A 24,406-nucleotide genomic window follows, 5' to 3' on the forward strand; every position below is an offset into this window, starting at 1 on the left:
GGTAGGCCAGTGCCGGTGGGCACAGCCTTCGTCAGCCCTGCTGCAGGTACTGCAGTGTGGTGCTGCCCCGGCTGAGCCCTGGCCCCTTGCACCACGAACCAGGGCTGCACGCAGGCAACTGCACACATGATGGGGCTCCGCCACCCTTGTCCCCTCTTCCCTACAAGGTAAGGAGGTGTGTTGGCCTCATTTCTGATGAGGTTCTCTAGACAGCAGAGTACCTCAAATAACAGCAGCATTAAGAGTGTTAACATTGCAACAGGCAGCCTGTCTCAGCAATGACCTCTGCAACCCACCAGTGTTTGGTTTTTTTTTCCTAAAAAGAGCACAGCCTATACCAAAAGCAAGTGCCTCGGTCCTCTCGAAGGTCTGCTGTGCTGACACCCTGCAAAGCCTCAGGTCTGTGAGTTTGGAGGTATTCCTCTCTCTCCTGCCGTGCTTTGGGTTTTAGTTTGTTCTTTAGTGGTGTTCCTGTCTAGCTAGTTGCAAGCAAGATTTGTGTTATCTTCTTTTGTAATAAAAAAATAATTTAAAAAAATAGTTCTATGCTTTCCACCTTTCCATCTGTTTTTTGTGTCAGGAGAACAGGAAAAGAGAAATTACTTCTCAACACCAGCCAGTGCATACACAAAACTTGGAAACGTTCTTAGTGGTCTCTGCACAATCTAGGATACAGTCAAGGGACTAACCTGAGACTATGAGCATAAACTCTCACTCTCTTGTTGGATGTCTGAATGCTACTAGACTCACTGGACCAAATATTTGCACTATTATATCCAGAGAAATGCTTACTTTCTACTAAGGTATACTGATATTATGTGGAGAACCATATAGTTCAACTTGTCTACATTTGAAAGTCAGAGACTGAATGGGAGGATGTGGAGAACATGTTATAGAAAGGGAAAATGAGTAACGAAAGGAAGAATGCAGTTAGAAATAAAATACTAGGAGGGTCTTGTGAGCCTGAGCCATAATGTGAAGCACAGATAAAATAAGTACAATCAGTAACCACAGATAACGATGTGACTGCAGATCCTGTAGCAAACAGCACAGTACTGTAGAGTTTTCTCCCCGAGATGATGTTTTAACCACCCTGAAGGCCTCTGGTAAGTGACCTATAGGAGAATACGTCCGCTGAGTCATTTTAGAGGAGGAGAGGAGAAGAATCTCCTCTGAAAAGACATGGGATATATAGCAGCCAAGGCTTTATTTTTATCAATGACTTATCAAGCCAGCTATGAACATTCACCCTTTTAATCACAGACTTATTAGGACCCATACATATTTAATCAAGACTGTAACTCTGAAGGTGCTCTAAATGCTTCTACAGGTAGTAGTGTATGTTTTAGCATATAGCACCTTGCATTTCAACATTCAGGTGATCGTGCTAATGCTGAGGTAAAATCCAGACTTCTAGCACTAAATTTTAAAAGCAAGTAGTCACTTCCCAGTCACACCATCAGTTTGTTTATTTACATTTAGCAAGCTGCCTATTGAAAAAAAACAAAATAAAACAAAACCAATGCTGCAAATAATTTGATTAAAAGATAGATCAGATCATCTAGCTGTCTGCATTACCGCTGGGGCTGGTGGAAGCTGTGGTCTCATGGTGCTTCCCCTCACTGTCCAGAAGAGAGCTTCCAAACAGGAATGCTGTTTCATGCACAGGTAGCAGAAACATTCAGCAGCTGCCCCTGCTCTCGCTCAGTCATTTTTCTTTCTGCTGGCACCTCTATCTGTGGTTACAAACCAGGGCCCCACGAAGCAGGCGGCCGACTTGACCAATGCTACTCGATCATGCTGCCAGATCTTCCACTGCTCATTTCCTGCAGCACAATCTGAAAGAAAGCCTGTTTCCACGGCTGAGCTGGTCTGGACAAAGATAAATCTGAAGGCTGCCTAGTGACTACTGTATAAACATACAAAAAGTCTGATGAGCTAACCTACAAGGCTTTGGTTATTTGGTATAATTAAGTGGAGAAGATGCCAAGAAAATAATTACCGGAAAGTTTTCTTTTGACAAACTTATGATAGAAATTTCTCAACAGCTTCAAGGAACTCCATGGATGAGCTAAGCCCCTCCAAGTCCAGCAGATTGCCCCTTTTGTCATGAAAGTGGAATAATTCAGTCTCCTCCTCTTCCAGCTCCTCTCGAAATAGGTTGGTCTCTGAGGTAGGAATGATAATGATGCGAGGGACTGTATTGCTAATGACAGAGCCCAGGACTCCATTAACTTGACTTTCTTGAGTTGCCATCTGTGAAGTACCTGAGTCTCCTCCTCTGCTGACACTGCTGCTATTCAAACCGACAGGCAGAGAAGCTGCTCTTAGGGAGCTGGTCACGAGTGTTGCTGAGGGACTGTGTAGGACTGGCCGACCAAGCACCTTCTCCAAACAGCTGGAGGAGAGTGAAACCTGGAGCGGAGACATAAGCTTTAGTGTTGTCATACAGCATATGACTGTGGAAACCAGTATTTGAAATATTCATTACCACTAGTCGCTATTTGAGTCACCAGTCATATTTTCTAAACACTTGAATCATTAGCTAGAAAGAGGAAAAATCATGATGTGTTAACATCTACAGCTTGGAAAGGAGGATGTTAAATGAAGCAAAAGAAGACATGCTCAAATATCAGCAGAAACCAAAAAGAAAAAAAAGAAGAAAAGCCCATTCCTATATCTGACTTATGTTTTAAAAAAATGTTTCTCCATTTTTTATATATCTCAAGGTACTGGATAATTGTACTTCTCTCTCTCTCATGGAAGAGAGCTCAGATAAGGCTCAAGCACAGTGTATTCTTTATTTGCCTAAAATTTCATCATACTTGTGACAACCTCTATCATGGTGTCCCCAAATAGCTCCTGGTACTGCCTCGGGACAGTTAGTGGCTTTGCATTCATACATTGGACTGTACTTCCACCAACAAAAAGGGAAAAACAGTGACTGTGATTTTGCTTTTCTAATCATTTCTCATCTGCCTATTTTGAGAGAACTCTAATTTCTAACTTGGCCCTGATGGCAACTCCCCTGTGACCTTTCCATAACTCTTCGTGCACAGTATGCAAATCCAGAGTAAACTTGTCGTGGTTTAACCCCAGCCAGCAACTAAGCACCACGCAGCCGCTCACTCACTCCCCCCCCCATCCAGTGGGATGGGGGAGAAAATCAGGAAAAGCAGTAAAACTCCTGGGTTGAGATAAGAACGATTTAATAGAACAGAAAAGAAGAAACTAATAATGATAATGATAACACTAATAAAATGACAACAGTAGTAATAAAAGGATTGGAATGTACAAATGATGCGCAGGGCAATTGCTCACCACCCGCCGACCGACACCCAGCCAGTCCCCGAGCGGCGATTCCCCGCCCCCACTTCCCAGTTCCTAAACTAGATGGGACGTCCCATGGTATGGAATACACCGTTGGCCAGTTTGGGTCAGGTGCCCTGGTTGTGTCCTGTGCCAACTTCTTGTGCCCTGGCTGGGCATGAGAAGCTGCAAAATCCTTGACTATAGTCTAAACACTACTGAGCAACAACTGAAAACATCAGTGTTATCAACATTCTTCACATACTGAACTCAAAACATAGCACTGTACCAGCTACTAGGAAGACAGTTAACTCTATCCCAGCTGAAACCAGGACAAAACTAAGTAAGCTTTGAAAGTGCTAGTTAATATTTAAATACACTGGTAACAGGAGGCATAAGTGATCAATTTTGGCTTGCTTTAGAAAATGACAGTTAAGGTTACAAAATTACTGTGCCAGGTATAGAGAGAAGTTAGAAGTCCCTCCTTCCTGGAGAAAATCAACATTTAAAGTAAAATGCAGTTTTTACTTCATTAGTATGTGAATTCCCATGAAGCCTAATGGAATTCAGAGTCCGACTAAGTTTTACTCAGATTGCTATAAAGTCTCTGTCAGAGTTATAGTTCTATTTATTTCTTTTAATACTGTTGTAAAGCATATTAATTAACTATACTAAGTCTCTTCATAACTTGAGCTTCCCACAGTAGTTTTGTAAATTTTTTCCTCTATTGCAGGCATTCCTGTTCTTGTCATAAACCTCATTAATTCAACTTTAGTCTTCTTCAAGCATTCAGGCATGTAATTCCCATGAATTTATAGGGGTTTGGTGCTGAAACATCTTTTAAAAATTTTAGATCAGTTTCTAGTATGATTACAGCCCAGCAGGGGCTGTAGTCTTGGCCTCCTTTGTCTCCACCTAGTCCGTGGCCTGTGATGCTGCTTTTACACTGACAAACTAAATGGTTCCTTAAATCAAAAAGGGAAGGCTTTTGTTTTGTTTTGTTTGTTTTTATTTCTTAAGATTTGGGGATCATCACCTCAGTCTTAGCAAGTAGTTTGGTGGATGTGTTACTGCACAGCATAGGTCTAGTCTGATTTTACAGACAGAAAACCAAATGAATGCATTTGTTTTTCACACAAATTTTGTTGGTTTTTTTTTTTTTAAAAACCCAACACAACAGCATCTTTAGTCCCTCTCTCTCCCCCTCTGTCTCTCTGTCAGTTTGGGTTTAAAATTAGATACTGATATATACTGAAGCATTGTGTAATTCTACTCCAGAAGCAGGAACCGTTCAGCAATGCCTGTCGATAACAATTTTTCCAGCTGCTGTACCTACCCAAGTGGAGGGAAGCACAATGTGCTAAAAAAAAGTGGTTTAAATCAACCTGACAGAGAAGAAAAGGCCATTCTTCCAAATCAAAGATAATAATAGAATGAAAAAACCCAAACCAAAACCCAAACCCACTCCTTCCTGCTTCAAGTGCTGTTTTCACTGCAGCAGAAGGATGGGTTTCTTCTTGATATGGCTTAGTGGGCAGGATACCACTTCCAAGGTTTTTTTAATAGTTTTCATGCCAAGTAATTCCCTTGACACAAGGATGCACAGACCACAACTGGCAACTCTCCTTTGAAATCAAGTATCCAAACCTATCTTGTCCTTATAATACATGACCGCTTTTTTTAATGCTTCCAGAATGGCCTCTTCACTGCCATACCAGGTTTCCAGGTGTCAGTCTACATCAAGTCTGTTGCCATCCTAACTAACTGCAGTAAGTCATGGGGATGGATCATATCTTTGTGGCAGCACAGAAAACAGTCCCATGTGCTCTTATGCTCTGGAAAGCACCAAGCCCAGGACACTGATTGGCTTTTTTACTTTCTCTTGAGGGATGCCTTTTCTTTTTTGACAACCCATCTGCAACTGGACATTAAGAAGTCTTGATCTCAGTCAGTGAAAAGAACTCAGAGGTACATAAAGTTTTTAGATGTTGCTGAGATGTTCTTCTTAAAGAAAACAAAGGAAGTGTAAGATTCTTTTCCTAAAAAAAAATAATTATATTTTATTAAATCAAAAAGTTAGGTGACCCTTCACCAAATTCACACTTGTATTTCCATAACTGAGCATTTTTGGAAGTGCTATAATTGAAATTCAGTCATAGACAATCCAGTAATGCTATTAAAACCTTGAAATAAATGTCTAAAAATGCAGCAGGGTTTCTTTAGGGTTGGTTGGGGTTTTTTAAGGGTAAATGGGTGCCCTCAAAGTGAAATGCTCTAACTGAGCTTGGCAAATAAATATTTATTCTGATAGAATGAATATTGATGCATTGTGTTTAGCTAAGACACAAAGAACCTTCACACCACACAGCAATCTTTGCTGAAAATATTGAGAAAATCAAATGAGGCTTTGAACATTCAATGTAAATAAACTCCACACATCTCAGTGAACACCACTGAAAGCCTCAGCATGAAGGTATTCTGTTTAAAGGTCATTTATCAAAATAGTCCAACAGATGCCTTTCAAAGACAAAGTATAGCACCTGAGCCTTCTTGTGGGCTATGCAGTTGCTAGATTCCAGAATACAGGAATATTTATTTACTGAACACTTTTATGCAGACCACCTCATATTTATTTTCCTTCTCGTTCCTTGTGAGACTGGAGTGGTTCTCTAGAACCTGGAGACAATCTCCTGTCTTTGCCACTTGCCTGCAACCTTGGACACACTGGGCTACTGATGGAGAGCAGTGGAGGTGGGCAGTAGATTTGAGCCCATGTTGCCTGCCACCACATTTGAAGCCATTGTCTTTCCATCAATACTATTCACAACAGTTACAGGAAAAGAGTTTCTTTTCAGGGTTTCTCAGGACTTGATCTTAAAAAGACACCTGAAGGAAGACAGGGCAGATGCATGCAGAAACCGGGTCATGGGATGGCTGGAAACTTCCAGAACAGCTCCTGCTTTAAACTACGCTGTCTCTAGACAATTAGCCTCAGAGCTGGAAGGGAGTACAGGGGACAGAAGCAGATGCTGTAGCTGCCCAAGGTGCAGGTGTTTAGTTACACACACAAGAGCAACCCCATGAAAGGGTGCCTCCATCAAAAAGTGGGTGCTACTCAGCCCAGCCACAGACAGGGGATTGTAAGCCTATGTCTGTCTTTTCTGGAAAATGCAGCACTGATATATGCTTGATGTTGTGCCACCCATACAAATACTTGTTTTGAAACTGGTGTTACAGTTCTGGCAGAAGCTGACTCATGGGTGACCTACTGCTCCCATCCTCAGCAGTTCCTCAGGGAACAGGGTGCTCCTCAACAGCATGACACCAAACCTCAGCGGTTTGGGCAACAAGTGTGATGCATCCACAGAAGATGCTCTGATTACTCACCGTCTCCTCTTTCAGTGAGGGAAGGGTGGCAGCTGCCAGACTCTCCCACCCTTAGGGAGAAATGGGAGTTTCTTTCTTGTCTTCCCCCTCAACAAAAATAAAACATTTTAATGTACACTGAAAAGAAGAAAAAGAGTGGCTTCTATCATGTCAAAGTCTGTTTTGGAGCCCTGACTTTGTAATAAAAGGCTGCCACAATGTGGACACAAGGGTTAAGATGGGAGAAACCAGAGCTAGGGTAGATAAACAGGCAAAGAAGCAAAGAAGTCAGCTTCTTATATTTGATGCTACTGACTGTGCTTTAATGCAGCTTTAGAGCTATGAGCTGATGCTGGCTTTCCAAAAGCAGACAACATCAGTGAAAAAAGTTAAGAAGGCATTATTGGCATTCTCATTAGTCACAAAAAAAGAAATAATATTAAGGATGAAGAGGACATCAGAATCAGTATAAATAAAGCCTACAGATGAAACAGATGGGTATAAAGGCTGAATTATTATTCCAGAGATTAAGTACTGTAGCAAGATTAACATTTAAATGGAGAGTCCCCAGCAGAGACTTTTTTCCTTACCTTTTCTGCAGTTGCTGCATCACAACTGCAGGTCTTTGGGAGCAGGTCTCTCTTCTCCTGTCTCAGACTTGTTGAGAAAGAATGACTTCGGTGAGGCTGCAGTTTCTTACGAGGTGGCTGTACAGGGTCAAGCTCTACATCGCTCCAGGTCTAATCACAAATGATGAAGGATTTTAGACAGTTACATCCTTCCTCAAATTCTAAAAGGTCTCAAACTCTAGCAGAAACCATGCACGTTTACAGAAAACTAAAGCTGTTCTAACACAGGTCTCACACTCAAAACTCCCCTGGGGAGAGGCTTGGTTTTTAATCTTGTCTTTACCCTGGACTTCTTTCCTGAACCAAAAAAAATATATCTTTGAAATAATGAAAAATTATTTAATCTCTTTTCACCAGGATGTTTTTCACCCTTTTTTATCTCATTGCTCGTGCTATGCTTATAGCTACATAGCACCTGAATTCTAAAGATGGGTGCAAGTACAACCAATCTGTTTAATATAGCTTGTGGCATTCTGCGTGACCATCAGCTGGTACAAAACTATGGACATGGACAGGTCCAAAAGCATGTTTGTATACATCCCAGCTGGATAGCCAGAACACCCAGGTCTTCTCAAGCCCCATGAACTTGCTGCTTCTCTGAACCATCATTAGCAGATGGGAGGCAACAGGTGGGCTCTGCGCCAATGATCTAAGAGCATGCCAGTAATGGAGTACAATCATGACATTGCAGCCATGCTGTTCCATTTACAGGCTTCGGCAGAGGCCATCCATCATCCCTAACTTTGTGGCGACTTTTTGATTGAGTATCAATGATGAGATCAGTCCACTATTTTCCACACCAGCTTTAAGATACAGATAGATAGGTAGGTAGGTAGGTAGATAGATAGGGCTCCACACAAGTGGGAAGCTAGTGCATAATTCCACTTCATCATCTTGCTCACACATCTATGTATTGACACCTGTTTATTTCTCCTCCCTTGCAGAATCAAACTGTAAATACAACTTTACATGACTCATGAATATGTTGGCTCCCTACACTAACACGTACGCAACACACAGAGGAAAGTGTTGGTGGCAACAGCTGCGTCTTTTACAGTGTTGCTGGTGTCATTCCTGTCCATCAATACTTTATTGGAGCATTCCAAAATTTCACTCAGTCCTGCTGTCATGCAAAAGTCGTTGAGCTTAGCTTTTATTTCAGCAGCTGCTGTTTCAGCTAAAATCTGTACAGCTGCACTGAGCTGTCAGTTGCCCCAAGGACAATTACCTTTGGCTGCATCAACTCAGCACAACACAGTGCTGCGCATCGCTAACAGCAGGTGTTTTATTTGAGACTCCTAAGCCAAAGTTGTGCCAAAGGCTGAAGCCTCCTACCCACATTATCCTATCCCTTTAAACAGCAACCCCAGCCAAACCTGCTAACCCCAATGAACCAAAACCAAGTAGCGACCAACAGTGAAGAACAGAAAACTTCTTGGATCAGGGTGGGCGATCCAGCTGAAATTACCTCATTTGACATCAAACAAAGGGTTAATGGGGAGAGAATTTAGGAACAAACTTTAAGTCAAGGAAAATTAAAATGTAAAAGGGGAAAAAAATGCTGGAAATAAGTAAATGAGGAGCCTTCCTGTTTTAAACTATGTCAACACATTTCCATGTTGCTACACGTGCTATCTACAACGAGTGAATGCAGCACAAGTGTAAGCAGACAAGTAGTCCTCATGATCTCAAGGGAGATACAGATACGTGTGGGTGCTCTGTTTACTCAAGCTGTTAAGCAATCCCAAACAAAATATAGTCTTTTTTTTTTTATGATAGGATATTGGCATGTTGCATATACTAACCTCATATTGCAAAGATAATCTGGGTATTTTGGAGTTTATGAAATCATCACAGTTGATACTCTCTTGCATCATTGTGTAATCAGTGGTCTGTGAATGGAATTAAATCAGCAAGATAGATGATCTCATTTTCATTTACATTGCAACAGAAACATTTATGCATTTATTTATATCTTCAAGAGCCAAGACAAACACTAAATTTCATAGCACGTACAAAGTGAGTCATTCTTTTTTTCTGTCTATCTCATTAAGGTCTTTTGCCCTAATATAGCAGCAGCCAGATAAAAATGAAAGTGTTCTCCATGCCCTGAAGACTATGAGACTCTAGGCAAGCAAATGTGGGGATCCTCGTGCTATGCAGTGTGGTACAGTAGTGTCACACTCCAAAAGAGTCCTATCACACTTCAAACTCACTTGGGCTCAAATCTGAGCAACAGTACACAAAAAAACATTTTTGCCTAGGCTAATAGAGGCCTTTCACTCTTCTATTTATTGTTTCAATTTAAAAGAAATTTTGTGATAGACACATGAAACACTATAGAAAAATCTTGTCACTTCTAGAGCAGGTCTCTCCTCAGAAGTAGCTTGTCCATTGCATGGTATTCAAACACCTTCTAACTTTGAAGGACAAAATGTGCCCCATTTAAGAGAGTTCATGATCTTTAATTATCATCATTACTACCTGTCTGTAATACAGTAACCTGTAGGCTGTTTAGTGATAGCTGGGAATGCTGCTGGGGTATGTGATATAGAGTCACAAAGTAGAATAGGATCCTTGTCCCCAAACAGTTCACAACTTCACAAGCTGTACAGCTGAGGCTACCCCGTAAAGCACAATTAGTCGTTTTAACTGGAAGCCTACCTGATGCAGCTGTATGGTTAATGTGCAAGAGAGGCAGCAGCATGGACTGCAAAGTAACCTATCTTTTGTAATGGGATAGATTTTGTTTCATTAGGGCTCAGGCAGTGAGCCTTCCCCTCAGGCACTTACTTAAAGTGTTTTTTTTGTTCTGATTTTTGATTTCACAGCCAGAAGGCCTGAATTTCTTATCAGTACCCTGCTAGCATTGGTTGGGTCTCCTGGGTTTCCCAGCAAATGGTGCATTTTTTGCTCAGGTGCGTTTGCTTTGCTGTCTGTCTGCCATGAAAGAGTTCAGAAATCTCCCTGGTGCTGTTACCCGAAAGGAACCCCTTCCATTCTCCAGCAGAATATTCAGTGCATAATGATCTTGTTCAAGAATGGTGCACTGTTCATGCTGGTTTTCCTGCTGGTCCTAGGTCCATTCCCAAATCAAGGACCTCAGTCTTCCCCAAAATACTCAACATAGTTACAATCTCACTGAAATCCAGCTCCGCGGCCTGACTCCCAGCGACAGCACCCAGAAAGCAGCAGCCTGCAGGCCACAGCATGCAAATAACCGGGCCCCATCCTTGCTCAGACCACTGCCACCTGGCTCAAGGGGAGAGCCAAGAGTTTGCCACTCAGCCTGTCATGGTGATTTATACCTTTGTGAAAGGTTACTGACTGCAGCCATTGCTCTGGGAGGCAGGTCCCCGGCAGGGCCTGCTCCAGCCTGGCCCCTGCCCCTGCCACGGCTGCCATCCCTCTCTGGGAGCCACCTTCCCAGCACCTCTGCGGGCAAGGCTGGCTTCTTGTGACTTAGAGAGGCAGGCAAGGTCATGCCAAGAGGGGCTGTGAAGAATCCCAAGGGATCCTTTTATTTTTAACTCCCTCAGTCACCAGCCTTAGTGAGACTTGGGGTATGCTGCTTACAAAACACCCCACCCTTGCTCCAGGTGCAGGAGTCTTCCACTCCTTATGGTCAAAATCCAGGGAAACAAATAAAAAAGTCTCCTGTCCTACAGAAAATGGACATCCTTTAAAATAATAAGACAGCTTTTGGATAGGTTAGAAAATTTTGGATGGGAGACTGTTTTCCTGTCCTCCAGCCCCCTCAGACACTGAATTATAGGAAGTGGTTGGTGATGTGGGGATTGCCTGACAATAGCTCTTTTTAATTCACATTAAAGACTTAACCTGCACATCCATAGTGCTAGTAAGCATCTGAACCATGCAGATACGCTGGCCTGGATGTTTTTCTGATCAGAAATCATCACACATGAACTCCCAGAAAGGCTTTGCAGAAATGACCTCCCACGACCCAAAAAATTTAGCTACCCCACCTCCTTTTCCATTCTCTAATTTTGAATATGTATTTATAGAGTCACTTATCTGGGGAGTCAGAGAAACATTATACTCACTGTCCTTTATGGAAACAAGGAAAGACTTACAGGTTCTCCAGTGGAAACTGATGAAACACAAGTGCTCTTTGTCCTGCCAGCAAGAGTCTGATGGCTGGAGTGAGAGGTCCTGAACGATGACTCATTTATGGAGCCTCTCAGGAGGTCATTCTTCGATATTCGTATTAGGAACCTCAAGCAGGGAACAGCATTGTGGATGGTTTTTCTGAAGGAAGATGGGAGAAGAAAAAAAACAAATGGCACATTGATGACATGGCTTTGAAAATCACTTGGGGAAAGTACCGTCTCTTTCCATAACCTCAGCACGGCTTCTGTTTTGGTTGAGGAGGTCTTAAAGACTACATGAAAACAGCATGGTATATCTAGTGGAAACTGCTCAAGAGGCTGAAAAGAAAATGGCAGGTGGCTTTGGGACCTTGTGTCAAAACATGTATGGAAGAAAGAGCTGCACGGTAAGTAATAAGAATTGAAAATATCTTGAAGAGCATGATTGCTTCTAATTTAATTAAAAGATTAACGCAGAAATCTTTCAGGTTAGCTGGTATGAAGATCTTCATTGTGCAAAGGCACAGAATGAGAGGAAAAAAGGGAGGGGGAGAGGACCAGGAAAATCAGATATTGTTATTTATTTGTATCATGGCAGCTCCTGTAAACTCCTATCAGGAATTAACACTCCATACAAGCACGGAGGAGAAGGATGATCTAGGCCCCAAAGAACTTAAAACCTGCCTTATTCATTAAATAATAATCTCAGTCATGGTTGTATGAGTCTGTTCGTCCTAGCCAAAGCCCTGACCCTACATAGAGCAGAAAAGCCCAAGAGCCTCCCCTGCTCAATGCCAGCTGGCCTTGCTCCTTGCTGTTTGCCTAGGACTGGCAGGGCGATGCTAGCCAGAGCACTGCATTTGGTATAACACCTCCCCAGTGCCTCCCAACCCATTATTTCAGCCCAACAGATGAAGCTAATACTGGCACAAAACTAAATGAACAGTCAAGAAGCGAGGCAGCACAAGGCTGTTGTGGAAAACAACTGATGCATAGGACTTACAGATCAGTGGAGGATGTTAATATATTGACTTTACACTGAGATGCAAGTCAAGTGGATGTATATGGTAAAATCTTTGCTTCTATAGTTACCAGGCTTGTTGAATAACCAGTACATTTTAAATCATCATTTCTACTCTCAGAAAAGATTGCACATGTTAAAGTCTCAGAGATCTGATTCTGGGATCACAAGATGAGATCACTAGTTTGTCAATCCAAAAAAAGAGGAAGCTTTCTGCCCACACCATCGTTCCTGATTCTGCTGAGATGCCTGTTGGTGAGCTGGCAGAGGCCCACTGAGGTGCTTGGGGATGCAGGAGGCTGCCTACATGCTCCTGGATAAAAAGAAAGAGCTAATGTTGTGTAGAAAATAAAAAATTTTGAGAATCAGCAAGCGTTTACAGGACACAAGAAAATGCCAAGCCCCCATAAGTTCATTTTCATGTTGAAGAAGTCAGGCTAGCACTGAAAAAGCAGCTGCCAGCTTTTTTCCCCAGCTGAGAAGCTGAACCACTTCACTCAGACATAGCTGTAGCTTTTGATGTCTGCCACAGCCTACCTGGGGCTGTAAACTATTCAATAACTTCAAGTTGGTGTAAAATGTACCATCCTGTTTATTAAGTGGGATTTCATACAGAGACCTCCTCACACCGGACGTTCAGGAAGTGTATGTCTGATGGTGAATTTTCATGGACAATGTAAGAACATTTTGATGTCTTGAGGGACCAGAGTCTCAATTTTACTAATATTTGGGAGGGCTGTTGAGGGATATTTTGTGGGCTGGGATGAACGTACAGATTTTGAAGGGAGTTTTAATACTGTACGTGTGAAACACAAAATAGGTATAAACTGAGGTGCTTATTTAATGATGGTTTTATAATTCTCTCAAATAAGGCAGTCACCCAAAGTCAAATATGTAGTAATTGCAAACAAATTTTTGAGAAAATACTGCAAATCAAAATTATTCATGATTATTCAGTTATTTGTGATGGAGTAGTTTTGAATGAATGATTTTTGTATAATTGTGCTTCACTTGGGAGCAAATTGGAAACACGGAGATGTAGAATTTCCCCGTTTGCTATGAACAAATGATTACAAAACCTAAAACTTCCAAAATCTAAGGAAGTTTTTGCAATAACTTTAACACAGCCAAGTGACATTCTCTCACATACAGGTTGTTAAGGGAGTGAAAACTTTCTTCCCCTACAAAACAGCATTTCATGAATTAAAACTTTGCATACATTTCCTTACTTACATTTGTTACTTCCAGTGATACCTACCAGGGAGAGAAGTGTTTTTCTCCTCTAAAGTGGTGGGGAGTGGGTGGGCAGGGGTGTATATAACAATATATGTCAGACCAGTTCTTAAAAGCCAAGTGCTAACACAAAGGTCACTCTTACATTTTCAGTTACCTTCATTGTAATGTACTTTCATTGCTTAAGGTAAGGAAACCCCACAAAAAGACTTGTTTGATTTGTTGCGTTGTTACGATGCAGTGACAGCAATTCTCTGTGAAAAAAAAGCATCTTGTTTTGGTAGTGGTACATCATGGGTTTGAGCCATATCTGAACTCTTTGGATCCTGATTTCTAGATGCCTCTTTCTAGAAAGATTTGGCAAATAACTTAGATTTATCTCAGTTCAGTAGTTCCAATACAACATGGCTACTCATCCCCCACCCAAACCCTTAAGTCTTGGGTGTGAACAGATGGGCCCATTTATCCATCATTGGATAAATTACTTTCAAGGCATAATGTGAATTATTAGAAGATTTGGAAATTATCCAGAAACCCTGATATTTACATACATATTCATTATTCACTGTTCAAGCAAAATTGGTTCTGCCAATATGTTTTCACCAGCTGACTTGCTGGTGTACTGTAGCTGCTTTTTCAGTTTTAAAACTGCATGTTTGATTCATCATGAGGGACCTAACATTACTTCTTTTCATGGCTGGATGACTCCCAAGTCTATGAAATGTCTTCACAACAACTCCATAAACATTTCTCTTGTTGATACATCTAGAAATACAAATTAGGAAGCAGGGAAAAAAATAAAACAAAACACTTCTTAAGACAGTGTTTGAAATCCTGGTGTGGACTCCAGCATTTTTCTTAATACAGTCTTAGAAAAGCCGATGCTGGTAGGAAAAAGGCTAATTGAAGCAGTACACTATATAGTATCTGCTTTGAAAACACTCACTTGACCTTGCAAAAATAATATAAGGAATCACTGAACACAATAGCTTTGGATCAGAAAAAAAATACCAGGTTCATAATGTGTCAGCCAGCCATGCTAAACTTCTCATTCAACTTCTGCAAGCCATCAGAGACTAGACATTCTCCTATTCTAAACTAAAATGCTCTGCAAACTTCAAAAAATAAGACAGACTCAGGTTTTTGGAAGATGCAAAATTATATTGGTTACAATAGCAGACATTTTCAAACAAAATATATGGTTTCACCATTTCTGGGTGTATTTCCATCAGCCTTCTGAGAAACTTTAACTGTTCTTACAACCACACTGTCATTCATCAGACATTCAAAACAATGAACTCTATTTCCAGCTCCAAAATCCTAGTTTTCAGTCAATATAACTTAGCACCTTTTCCACTTACTGGATGAGACAAACCTCATGCCAACAACTAACCCTGCCATCTAGTGGCTTTTGTACATTTATCATGTTTATCAACATGGCATCCCTGTGTTTCATCAGAACTTTTGACGCAGCATCCCTTTGTGGCAGATACACTTTGAAAGATTTGCAGAAAAACCTAGAGATATGCTGAATAGCAGTTCCGTTACAAGCATTTTTCTGTTTATATTATAAGTATTTTTCACTTCCAATGTTTCAAAAACACTTCACGTACATCTACAGGAGGAATCACAACCTCTGAGCTATATCTTCTGTGTGAGGTATAGCTTCTTCTGAGTACACTGCTGTAAGTCATAAAGGTGGAAAAAAATATTTAGAAGCCCACCTAATGCTGGAGATAGGGCTGAGAACACAATGGAATTGTATCCCTTTCCTTACGATATACAAACAAAAAACTCAAGAAACAAACACACCAAAACTAATTTTGCTGGATTTTTGGAAACCAAGTATTTTAGAAGTTTTAACAGAAGTGACTTATTTTGCCAATACTTGAACATGTTTCTCAGCTGAAGCTGAAAGGACATTTCTAAATAAAATGTTGACTTCAAAAAAGAAGTTTTAGCTTGCATATTGTCTGGGAAATGCAGGGTAAGTTTATCCGTGTCTGAAACCATTCAGCAGAACACCATGCCATCTTATTCCCTTGCTAAAGTACTTTGTAACTCCTTTTATGACCACACAACTGAAGATACAATCATTTTTGTTGTGTCCATACTATGCATGCCTCCAGGTCGTAGCTAGCTCAAAGAGCAGGTGACCTTTCTGAAATGCAAGGTGGTTCCTTCTCATGCTTTTCCTAAATGTTGGGGAAGGCTGAGCTGGTCTCTGGAGACCAATTGGGATGCTCTAGAGAAGTTATTAAAGGAGATTATAATGGCCCTTCTTCTGCAAAAGGAAAGGTTTCTGATTCTTTGGAGGAGTGTCTTTTATGGTATATTAAATTATCATTCACCTAATCTTGTAGGTTTCAGAGCAACAGCATGGAAATCTTTTTTTACAATGCAGTGTTACCTTTCTAATCATCTACTCTGTGAGAACAAGTTATCTTTATACTATCTATCCCTTACCTTACTGCAGTCAGAGGGCCTGGATAAAAAACAGAATTCATACCTTTCGGCTCAGAAAATTATTCACTGGCTGTGAGAGGCTTGAGAAGGAAACAAAAAGGCAAGAAGAGTTGGCTAACCATGCAGGTTATTGAGATTGAATAGTGTTTGAGTATTTGTCAGTGAAATTGTGCTGGGTTGGCACAGTGTTCTGTTTTAAAATATACAGTAATTGATATCTGTAATAATAAGTAGAATTATAGTATAATTTGCTTATGAAGGCATAGGTTCAGAAATATTTCATATCTGCAAAAAAACCTGAATTGTTTCACAGAAGTTATCAACATTACATTTTGCCCGTTGAACCCCATTAGCATAGTGTAAAACTTTCTTTTTTTTAAGTCACAGCTAATATTTTTGAAAAAAGTAAAGAATAGAACACCTTTTCCTAAAACAACTAAATGAAACAAGTATGAAGACAGCCTTCAGAAGAGATTTCCTTCCACAAAGTAGAGTATTTCAGAAATGTCTGCTCTATTTTTTCAAGGTAAAAACTTGTTAATCAAAGTTAGCAGCCTGCATATTTTCAGTATTTTCAGCATATTTGGAAAATTTTCTTATTTGCAGGGAGCTCTGCCTGGATTACCTGCTTCCTACAGCTCTCACCTTGCACAGAACTTCTATGAAAATGCTGTTTGCTTCTTACAGAGATTCTCCCAAAGACCAGCAACTTCTTTACATTAGTACTGAAGTTGGTGTACAGAGAATAACTGAAGTACTTTGGAAAACTAAACCTCAAACATATGCATATATAGCTTCTTATACTGGTGATGATGTGATTTTTGAGCCCTGCTGATTGGGACCCGTTATCTCGAGAGTGCTCTTCAGCAGCTGGCTCTGGTATGGCAAAAGATGACCCTGAGCATCACCTCCTCCTCCTGTGAGTCACGGTGCTGTGCAGCTCCACAGGACAGAGCAGGGTTGTGAGGGGGAAGAAAGGTGGAGGAAGGAACTGTTCTCCTCTGTTGGCCACATCTGGAGGCCACATCTGGAGCTCCATGTGCAGTCTGGGCTACCCTGTACCAGGTGGATGTGGTGCAGGGTCTGACCACACAGATCCCATCATGGGGTGGGCAGGGCGGGACCACGCACCCCATGGGGTGAGGCTGAGGGAATGAGGGTAGATCGTTCATTGTAAAAAACACTTTTACATGTACAGTTATACACATACCTATATTTTTACTGTACCTGTATCTTGGGTGAATTATTGCATATATGATGGGGTTGTAGATTGCAGAAGCTTTGGCAATAACTGCTGGCACAGATTTGGAATATGGTGTCAGGGTGTTACCTCGACTAAAACAAAGCAAAAACATTACACGCAGTTATGTCATGGATTAATACTAAATTTCTAAAACATATTACTCTTTTTGACTGTTTTTGTGCTGTGATCTCTTTATAAGAAATACCCCTGAAATGTTAATTCATTCAAATGCATTCTTTGCTCAGATGAAAGGCTTGCATTTGACACTGTGTACTTGGTTTCATTCATTTGGAAAGGATGAAAGACGTGCAAATAATTAGTTATCTGTTTGAGGATGACCAGGAACACAAAGAATCACCTTCTCTGTTTCTACACTAGGCAAAAAAACCCAAACCCAAACCCACCAGAACAGTCCCTATTGTGACCATCTGGGAAAAGGGAATGGTGAAGAAAAGAAGAAAACAGAATCAAACCTAAAAATCTTTCAGCAGCAACACCTGTTGCACAGTAATGGGTGTCAATGACTCAGTTGCAAAAACTGCAGAAGGAAGAGAGAACTAGAAGTGGTTTGAAACCAATATTCTCCTCTTGACTTTAAGCTCCCACAGTCAGGCACATGTGATCAATGTCAGCGCAGGATAATCACAATTAATAGCATAGAATCACAGAATGGTTTGGGTCGGAAGGGACCTTCAAAGATCATCTAGTCCAACCTCTCTGCCATGGGCAGGGACATCTTTCACTAGATGAGGTTGCTCAAAGCCCCGTCCAACCTGACCTTGAAATCAAGAACATGCACTAACAAGACAACAGGTCCCTTTGGAGTGGAGAGCAGTTGGAGGAAGACAGGAGCTCAGGGGTGAATATCGGGGACTATAACCTCTTTTCTGCCCTCTGTGAGAGGCAGCGGTATATGGAGGAAGCTTCTTGAGAGAACAGGTATTAGGAGAGAAAAGAGGTAACTCCTCCAATTCATACAAAGAAAGTATCATGGGGGAGAGGAAACAATATGTACCAAAAAATGCAGGTAAAAAGTCATAGTAGTTTTAAAACACATAGAAAAATAATCCCTTTTCTGGCTTTATCCACAAGGATCTAGTGAAGAATGCAGTATCACCTCTTTTAAACCCTTTCAAAAAGGAGATCTTCTTGTGGGTGACAGTACTAATCATACTTCTATTTCAGACTAACCTATGCTCTTTGGATTATGTTTCCACTTACCCTGCCCAGGCAATCAAGGTGACACAAGCATACGGAGACCAGGACAAGACAAACACAATGATGACCACAAAAGCAATTTTTGCTAGTTTCCATTCATTCTTCATGGACTGAGAGAGGTAGGATTTCCGGCTGCAGGACCCCAGCTTTTGAACATCTCTGTGAGGGGAAAAAAATACAGATATGTCAGCAGGAGAGTGAAAAAGTGAGGTGCAACATCTCTAATACATTCTCAGCAATATGCAAAATGAAGCAGATTTCATCTTTGCCTGCTCTAACTCTTCTGTCCTCTGATATTTAAAAACTCTAGAAGGTAATTAATATAGTAAAATGGTCCCAGGCATTCTGTCTGATCTTTGCTTGCCTGTGGGACTGAGCCAGAAGTCCTGAGACTACAGCATGGGACTGCTGTGTCCTTATTCTAACACAAGGAGGGTTTCAGGTTGGGAGGGTGAAGAAATTGGTACCTTGCCCTTACAGGGACGTTTTTACTTCCCTGCAGATTTATTCACTGGAGAAGAGTATTTTCAGGGGGGACTACAACAGGCAGTCCTAATATTTTTGCCAAAAAATATCCCATCAAATTATCTTCTCACATCATACAAACACCCCACAGTTTATTAAAAAAATGCTTTTATATGGTTTAGCATTTTATATAGTTTAGCATAGAAATAACAATTTTTACATATCAATGTTGTTAAATGAAGATATTTTTCAGGCTGAAGACAGTAATTACCAGCCAGTGGGGTAACAAACTGCTTCCTGGTGCACTGTGAACATACCCATAAAGAGAGTTTACTGTATTAGTGAGCAAAAGGCATAGAAAAATCATGTGGCCACTGTGCTTCACAGGTGTACAAGACACAATTGTTTTAAGTATGCATTCTTTGCTCCTTCGCTTGGTTTCAAATATGCATACACAAAGCATGGTAAAAACCAAGACCAAGGCCAAAAAATAGAGTTCAGTAAGAACTTCAATTTAGGCATACAGTTAAACATGCTTGCAAAAATATAGCCTTGTGAAGCCAAATGACTTCAGCGAGTGCCTGCAGATAGGCGCAGAGAAAAGCCATCGGAGCTGATGACACTGCAAGCAGTGGGAAGGACTCACAAATCCAGCTGGTATTGGATCAGACCAAAGATAAGTCATGTGCTCATTAGGAGAAAAATAACTGGCCAAATGAAGTTACTTTACAGATCTAACACTCTGCTGGGTTTTTTATTTCAAATATAGACCAAGAATTTGGGGAGGGGGGTGGAAGAAGTCCTAACAAGCATAGCCAGATATTATGCATGCAGTTGTGATGCTTGAGTGAACCACAAGGTTTTCTGGGATGCCTGCCTTAAATAAAACTGTCAAAAAAATATGAGGACTGTTATGTTTACAGAGCAGCTCAAAGACAGATGATGGCCCCATTGTTACATGCTATTCATCATCCCTTGGGGCTGAAAACTGTGCTGGAATGCACAAGGACCGTGTTCCTTGTATTGCAAGTCTGAAATACAACTAATCCAAACTATCAAATTATCTGATGTAGTATTAATTACCACACTTTGGGATAAGATTAGAACAACCAGAGACTTCTTTCCTTAATCCAAAATACATACATCCATTCCAGTTTTGACATTGGCAAAAATATTTCTCCAGTTACAGCTGTTAATAATCTACCACTATTTCCAATTTCAATTCAGATTAATTTTTGATTCAGATTTTTCTGCAGCTAAAGAAATTGGGAAAATCTTCTCAATACAAGAAAAGGGAGATTTACTTATTTCAGCTATATTGCTTACCTGCCAGTACGTCTTATGGCCAGGAACATAAATAAATAACAATGGAATATTATTATCAGGGGAATAAAAAACACGCAGCAACATAAAATCATGGTGTAACTTCTGTTTGCAGGGGAGTAGGTTACATAGTCCCATGTACAGGATATCATCAAGCCCTCAGGCACATAGGAACCTATGAAATACATGGAATACATTATTCACACATACGCCCAAAGCTTGCGCAGTTGCTGATCTAACAACTGAGCACTTAAAATAAACCCTGTACTATATACATAGTCTTCAAGAGCTATGCTGGCTGCATTATATGTGTGGTCTGAGAATGCGAGTGCACATGTGGAGAGGAGGTCCTGACTGCCAGACCCTCAGATACACCTAATACTGCATCTGCAATTTGTTGTGCTTGAATAGAACATGGGGGTCAGGGGGAGGAGGGTATCTGCAGTGCAATAGGTGCAGATACACAGTACAACAACAAACAATCACGTGGCGGCTAGGCATCCACCCAATAATTTATCCAAAACCTCATTTTTTTATACCCTGAGCAAGGCTAAAGCAGACCACATAGGGAACAGTAGAAGAGATAGAGAGCAGACAACATACTCCACCCGAAGAGTGGAGCCACGCTCCATCCCAGCGAGTACAGCCACACGACGGCGATGATCTGCACGGTGCGTTTCTTTGAAGACCACTGTATGGACCGTAGGGGCTTAGTGATTACAAGGTAGCGGTCAACAGAAATAGCTAATAAAGTCATCATTGAGGTTATTCCAAAGAGTGCCCCACAGAAAGCGTACAAGTCACAGCCTGAAGCAGAAAATGGCAATGTCAGGGATTTTCTTAAAACAGATGCATGTTTTCTCTCAGAGCCTGACATGATAAACCTCCCATTTTTTTCCTGGCTCAGGACTTCTCTCCCATTAGAAGAATTTTCTTAGCCTTACAATTTCATTTATTAGAAAAAGCCACAAATATTAATAAAATACAAACCTACATATTTAACAAGTCCTACTCTCCACCGCAGGCTGCAACTGGGAACTTTTTGTCAATGGAAAACTGCCTCAAAGAAAATCCAATCTAATTAAAGTTACATTTTCCTGGACTGTTGCCCAATATATTGATCTTAACAGGCTGCAGCAGACATCTATCTGCTAATGACAGATGGATGTTTCAAAAAATGACTTTGGTTTATGCGGCTTAAAAATGTAGAAGTGGTTTAAATTTGATGGCTAAAAGACCAGCTGTAAAACATAGCTCCAGCTCCTATATTGAATAGCAGCACTTTTTGAAAAAACTGACAGTTTTTACATGAAACCATCCCCCCCCCCCGCTTTGCATTCAGGCATTGCACTAGCAGATGAAAACTTGTAGAGTTATACTATCCCTAATTTGATTCAGAAACCTGTGTTGAATGATCGTTCATTTTTTGAGATCTTGAGTCACTCCGTGTGGTTAGAGACAATAGTCCACCAGGAATGGCAGACAGTTGAAATACCAGATGCAACCTTAAAGCAGACTTCTTCTAAAGTCTTTGTAAGTAACCTGCAATTAAGGACCAAATGCCACTCAACCCAAATCAATTGCTTCATTTATGGCAGCATGATCATATACTCTGATTTTATCTAAGGGGATGAGCAAGACTAAAAACATCCTCAAACTAAAGAAGCGCCCCTTCTGTGCTGCTAAATAATACATGGCCTCTGGGCTTGCTCCACCAATACACAACCACTACTTGGTGCAAATTTCACCCAATGACATGACGAGCAATACCAAGCAGAGCATCAATCCTTCTGACGAATGTGCTATGCTCACATTTCAGCTACAGTGTGAGCATGCATCACCTTTTCTTTCTTGCAGTTGGAAAGAAAGGAGCTTGAATTTGCAGAGCCCTCAACTGATGACCGTTATTTAAATCTCTTAATTAAATGTGATATTCCTAGTAGCATGCTAATGGATATCAACATACATTTCTAAATAAATATATTAACTCCCTCTTAAACTAACGTAGACAGAAATATTTATGACTTAATAAAACTTTTCTACCCGTCTTCAGCCATAGCAACTGCCCTTGCAAGCTAAAAGGTAACATGATTACATGTTGATGTTGACTCCTTTCTCTCCAAAATAAGTAAGATGAAAGGATCAAACCTATAACACAAAACATGTGCCATCATGCTGACTGCTGATGTCAAGACCATGGGTCGTCACTCGAGAGCCTTGTGCTACTGTCTCCACAGCACAAACCAAGGTTGTTATAGCTAAAATAGGCTGCAGACAGTGTAGAGCTGGTGAGGTATGAATTAACGTTGAAAAGTACCTATATCTCCAAATATCCACTTTCTGTGCAAGCTGTTGACAAAGCACATGGGTGCCTGAGAAGCCGACATCAGGAAGTCGCTCACAGCCAAATTCATTATAAAGTAGTTTTGGGGTGTCCTCAACTTCTTGTTGCTTAAAAACATGAGAAATACGTGATTTTTAAATAAATAAAGTGAACAGTTAACTTTATAACTTTGCTTACTAGCATAAACAACTATCGAGCTTGCAATCAGTGGTTACTTACAAGTCAATCAATTGTTAATCATCAGTCAATTACTGCAGCTACAGATGTAGTCATTTCAAAATGATGACTGACAATAGCAAGGAGGATAAAATGGATTGTTTCCTCTTCAAACTGAGGAGAATTCCAGCTGTCTTGAGTTATGGATTTGTTCAGGAGAAGAGGAGTTCCGTATAAGCACAGTTAACACCGAGCGTGTCCTGCACTGCGCAAGACCGGGATCTGAAGAAGGTTACAGAGCCAAAGGACGTACTTTTGGTGAATTTTTAAAAGCTGCTGACCTGAAGATTCACTAACTAAATGACCCTTTGCAAAATGCTACGGCACAAGCAGAGCATGCATAGAGATTTGAAAAAAATACTTTTGTTCATATACATCTCATATGAGAGAACAAAAGCTCTGAGCTGCAGATGAACAGGTAACATTAAACACCACAAGGAGTGTGAAAGCAGCAGCCAGTCTGCAAGCAAAGTTTATCCAAAGAAAACAAACATCACTTCCAGTTTTTTTCCCCATGTCTCACCACCTCACATAGTCTCACTTCTTAGGGATATCTTTACAACCTCCTTGGAAATTTCAGCTGGTATTCAAGATTACCCTTGGCTCTGGCTAAGAGGAGTAAAGATACTGGTAACATGATAAAGAACTTCTCACTTCTACTTGGGGTTATTAGGTTGAATATGCCCTTATTGATCTGATCAAATATTATGTACCACTAGGAAAGTTAAATCAATTTGTGAGTTCATCTCACCCAAATCTACCTTAAAACTGGCACTTTTGAGGGATATACTGAGAAGGTGTAACACTGAACTAGTAGTCCTTCAATGTGAACCACTGTATTGGTTGCATGATGAAGTAAAGACCTTTGACAACTAGAGTTTGAATTCAGGACTTTTCACAGCGGTAGGTAGATGTAATACAAAAAGAGGTGACTTGGCACACTCTGTGAGACATAGGGAGGAAGCAAGATTTTATAAATAGCTTTGTTCTTGCAACCTGCATGCAGTAGTTCTCAATAGTTTGAAAGAATTGTTTCCTTTCCCCCAAACGCCTCCTTCAGTGTAGAAAGTTGAACAACTGAGGCCTTTCTGATGTGCTTTAAAATATCAGTATTTGCAGCTAACATGAATTTCTTTCCTCGTGCTGATAAAGACATACTGAAAAAGAAATTGAGAAAGCCATCTCAAAGCTGCTGCAATTCTAACAAAATCTTGGCTCACATAACTGCCTGCAACAACTGGGTGAGAGAGGGTGCAGAGTTCACACCTTCACAGCTGCTCATCTGCCTATGGAGATTTTCCTACTTTGACAATTTAATGCTTTTATTACAACAGCTAAAACAAACACATTTCAAGAAAAATGGAGAGCTTGCACTGCATTTCAAAAATTATGAAGGTATCTACAGTTGCAGGGAATTCCATTTCTCCTCTATCATATAAATATGAAACTAACACTTTGTTCATT

At 40.7% G+C, this 24,406-nt stretch overlaps 1 protein-coding gene across 8 annotated transcripts in view; it reads right to left on the minus strand.

Annotated features, from left to right (window-relative positions):
- Positions 1–299: 299 nt before the first annotated feature.
- LOC104314520 (melanopsin) overlaps positions 300–24,406 on the minus strand; it is a 46,881-nt gene continuing 22,774 nt past the window's right edge. For 7 of the 8 annotated variants that reach the window (XM_069784409.1, XM_069784455.1, XM_069784437.1 and 4 more), the window contains 9 exons: positions 22,700–22,833; positions 20,986–21,189; positions 20,386–20,557; positions 18,598–18,753; positions 17,361–17,468; positions 11,399–11,573; positions 9,110–9,196; positions 7,266–7,415; positions 300–2,415 (listed from right to left, as the gene is read on the minus strand). In XM_069784409.1, the coding sequence (XP_069640510.1) occupies positions 2,026–2,415; positions 7,266–7,415; positions 9,110–9,196; positions 11,399–11,573; positions 17,361–17,468; positions 18,598–18,753; positions 20,386–20,557; positions 20,986–21,189; positions 22,700–22,833 (1,576 nt within the window). In that variant the 3' untranslated portion in view covers positions 300–2,025. Of the gene's footprint in view, positions 2,416–6,696; positions 6,784–7,265; positions 7,416–9,109; positions 9,197–11,398; positions 11,574–17,360; positions 17,469–18,597; positions 18,754–20,385; positions 20,558–20,985; positions 21,190–22,699; positions 22,834–24,406 lie in introns of all 8 variants that reach the window. The other variant, XR_011324822.1, reaches the window with a different exon arrangement.

Source organism: Haliaeetus albicilla, chromosome 1 (assembly GCF_947461875.1).
Source record: "Haliaeetus albicilla chromosome 1, bHalAlb1.1, whole genome shotgun sequence".
NCBI lineage: Eukaryota > Metazoa > Chordata > Aves > Accipitriformes > Accipitridae > Haliaeetus > Haliaeetus albicilla.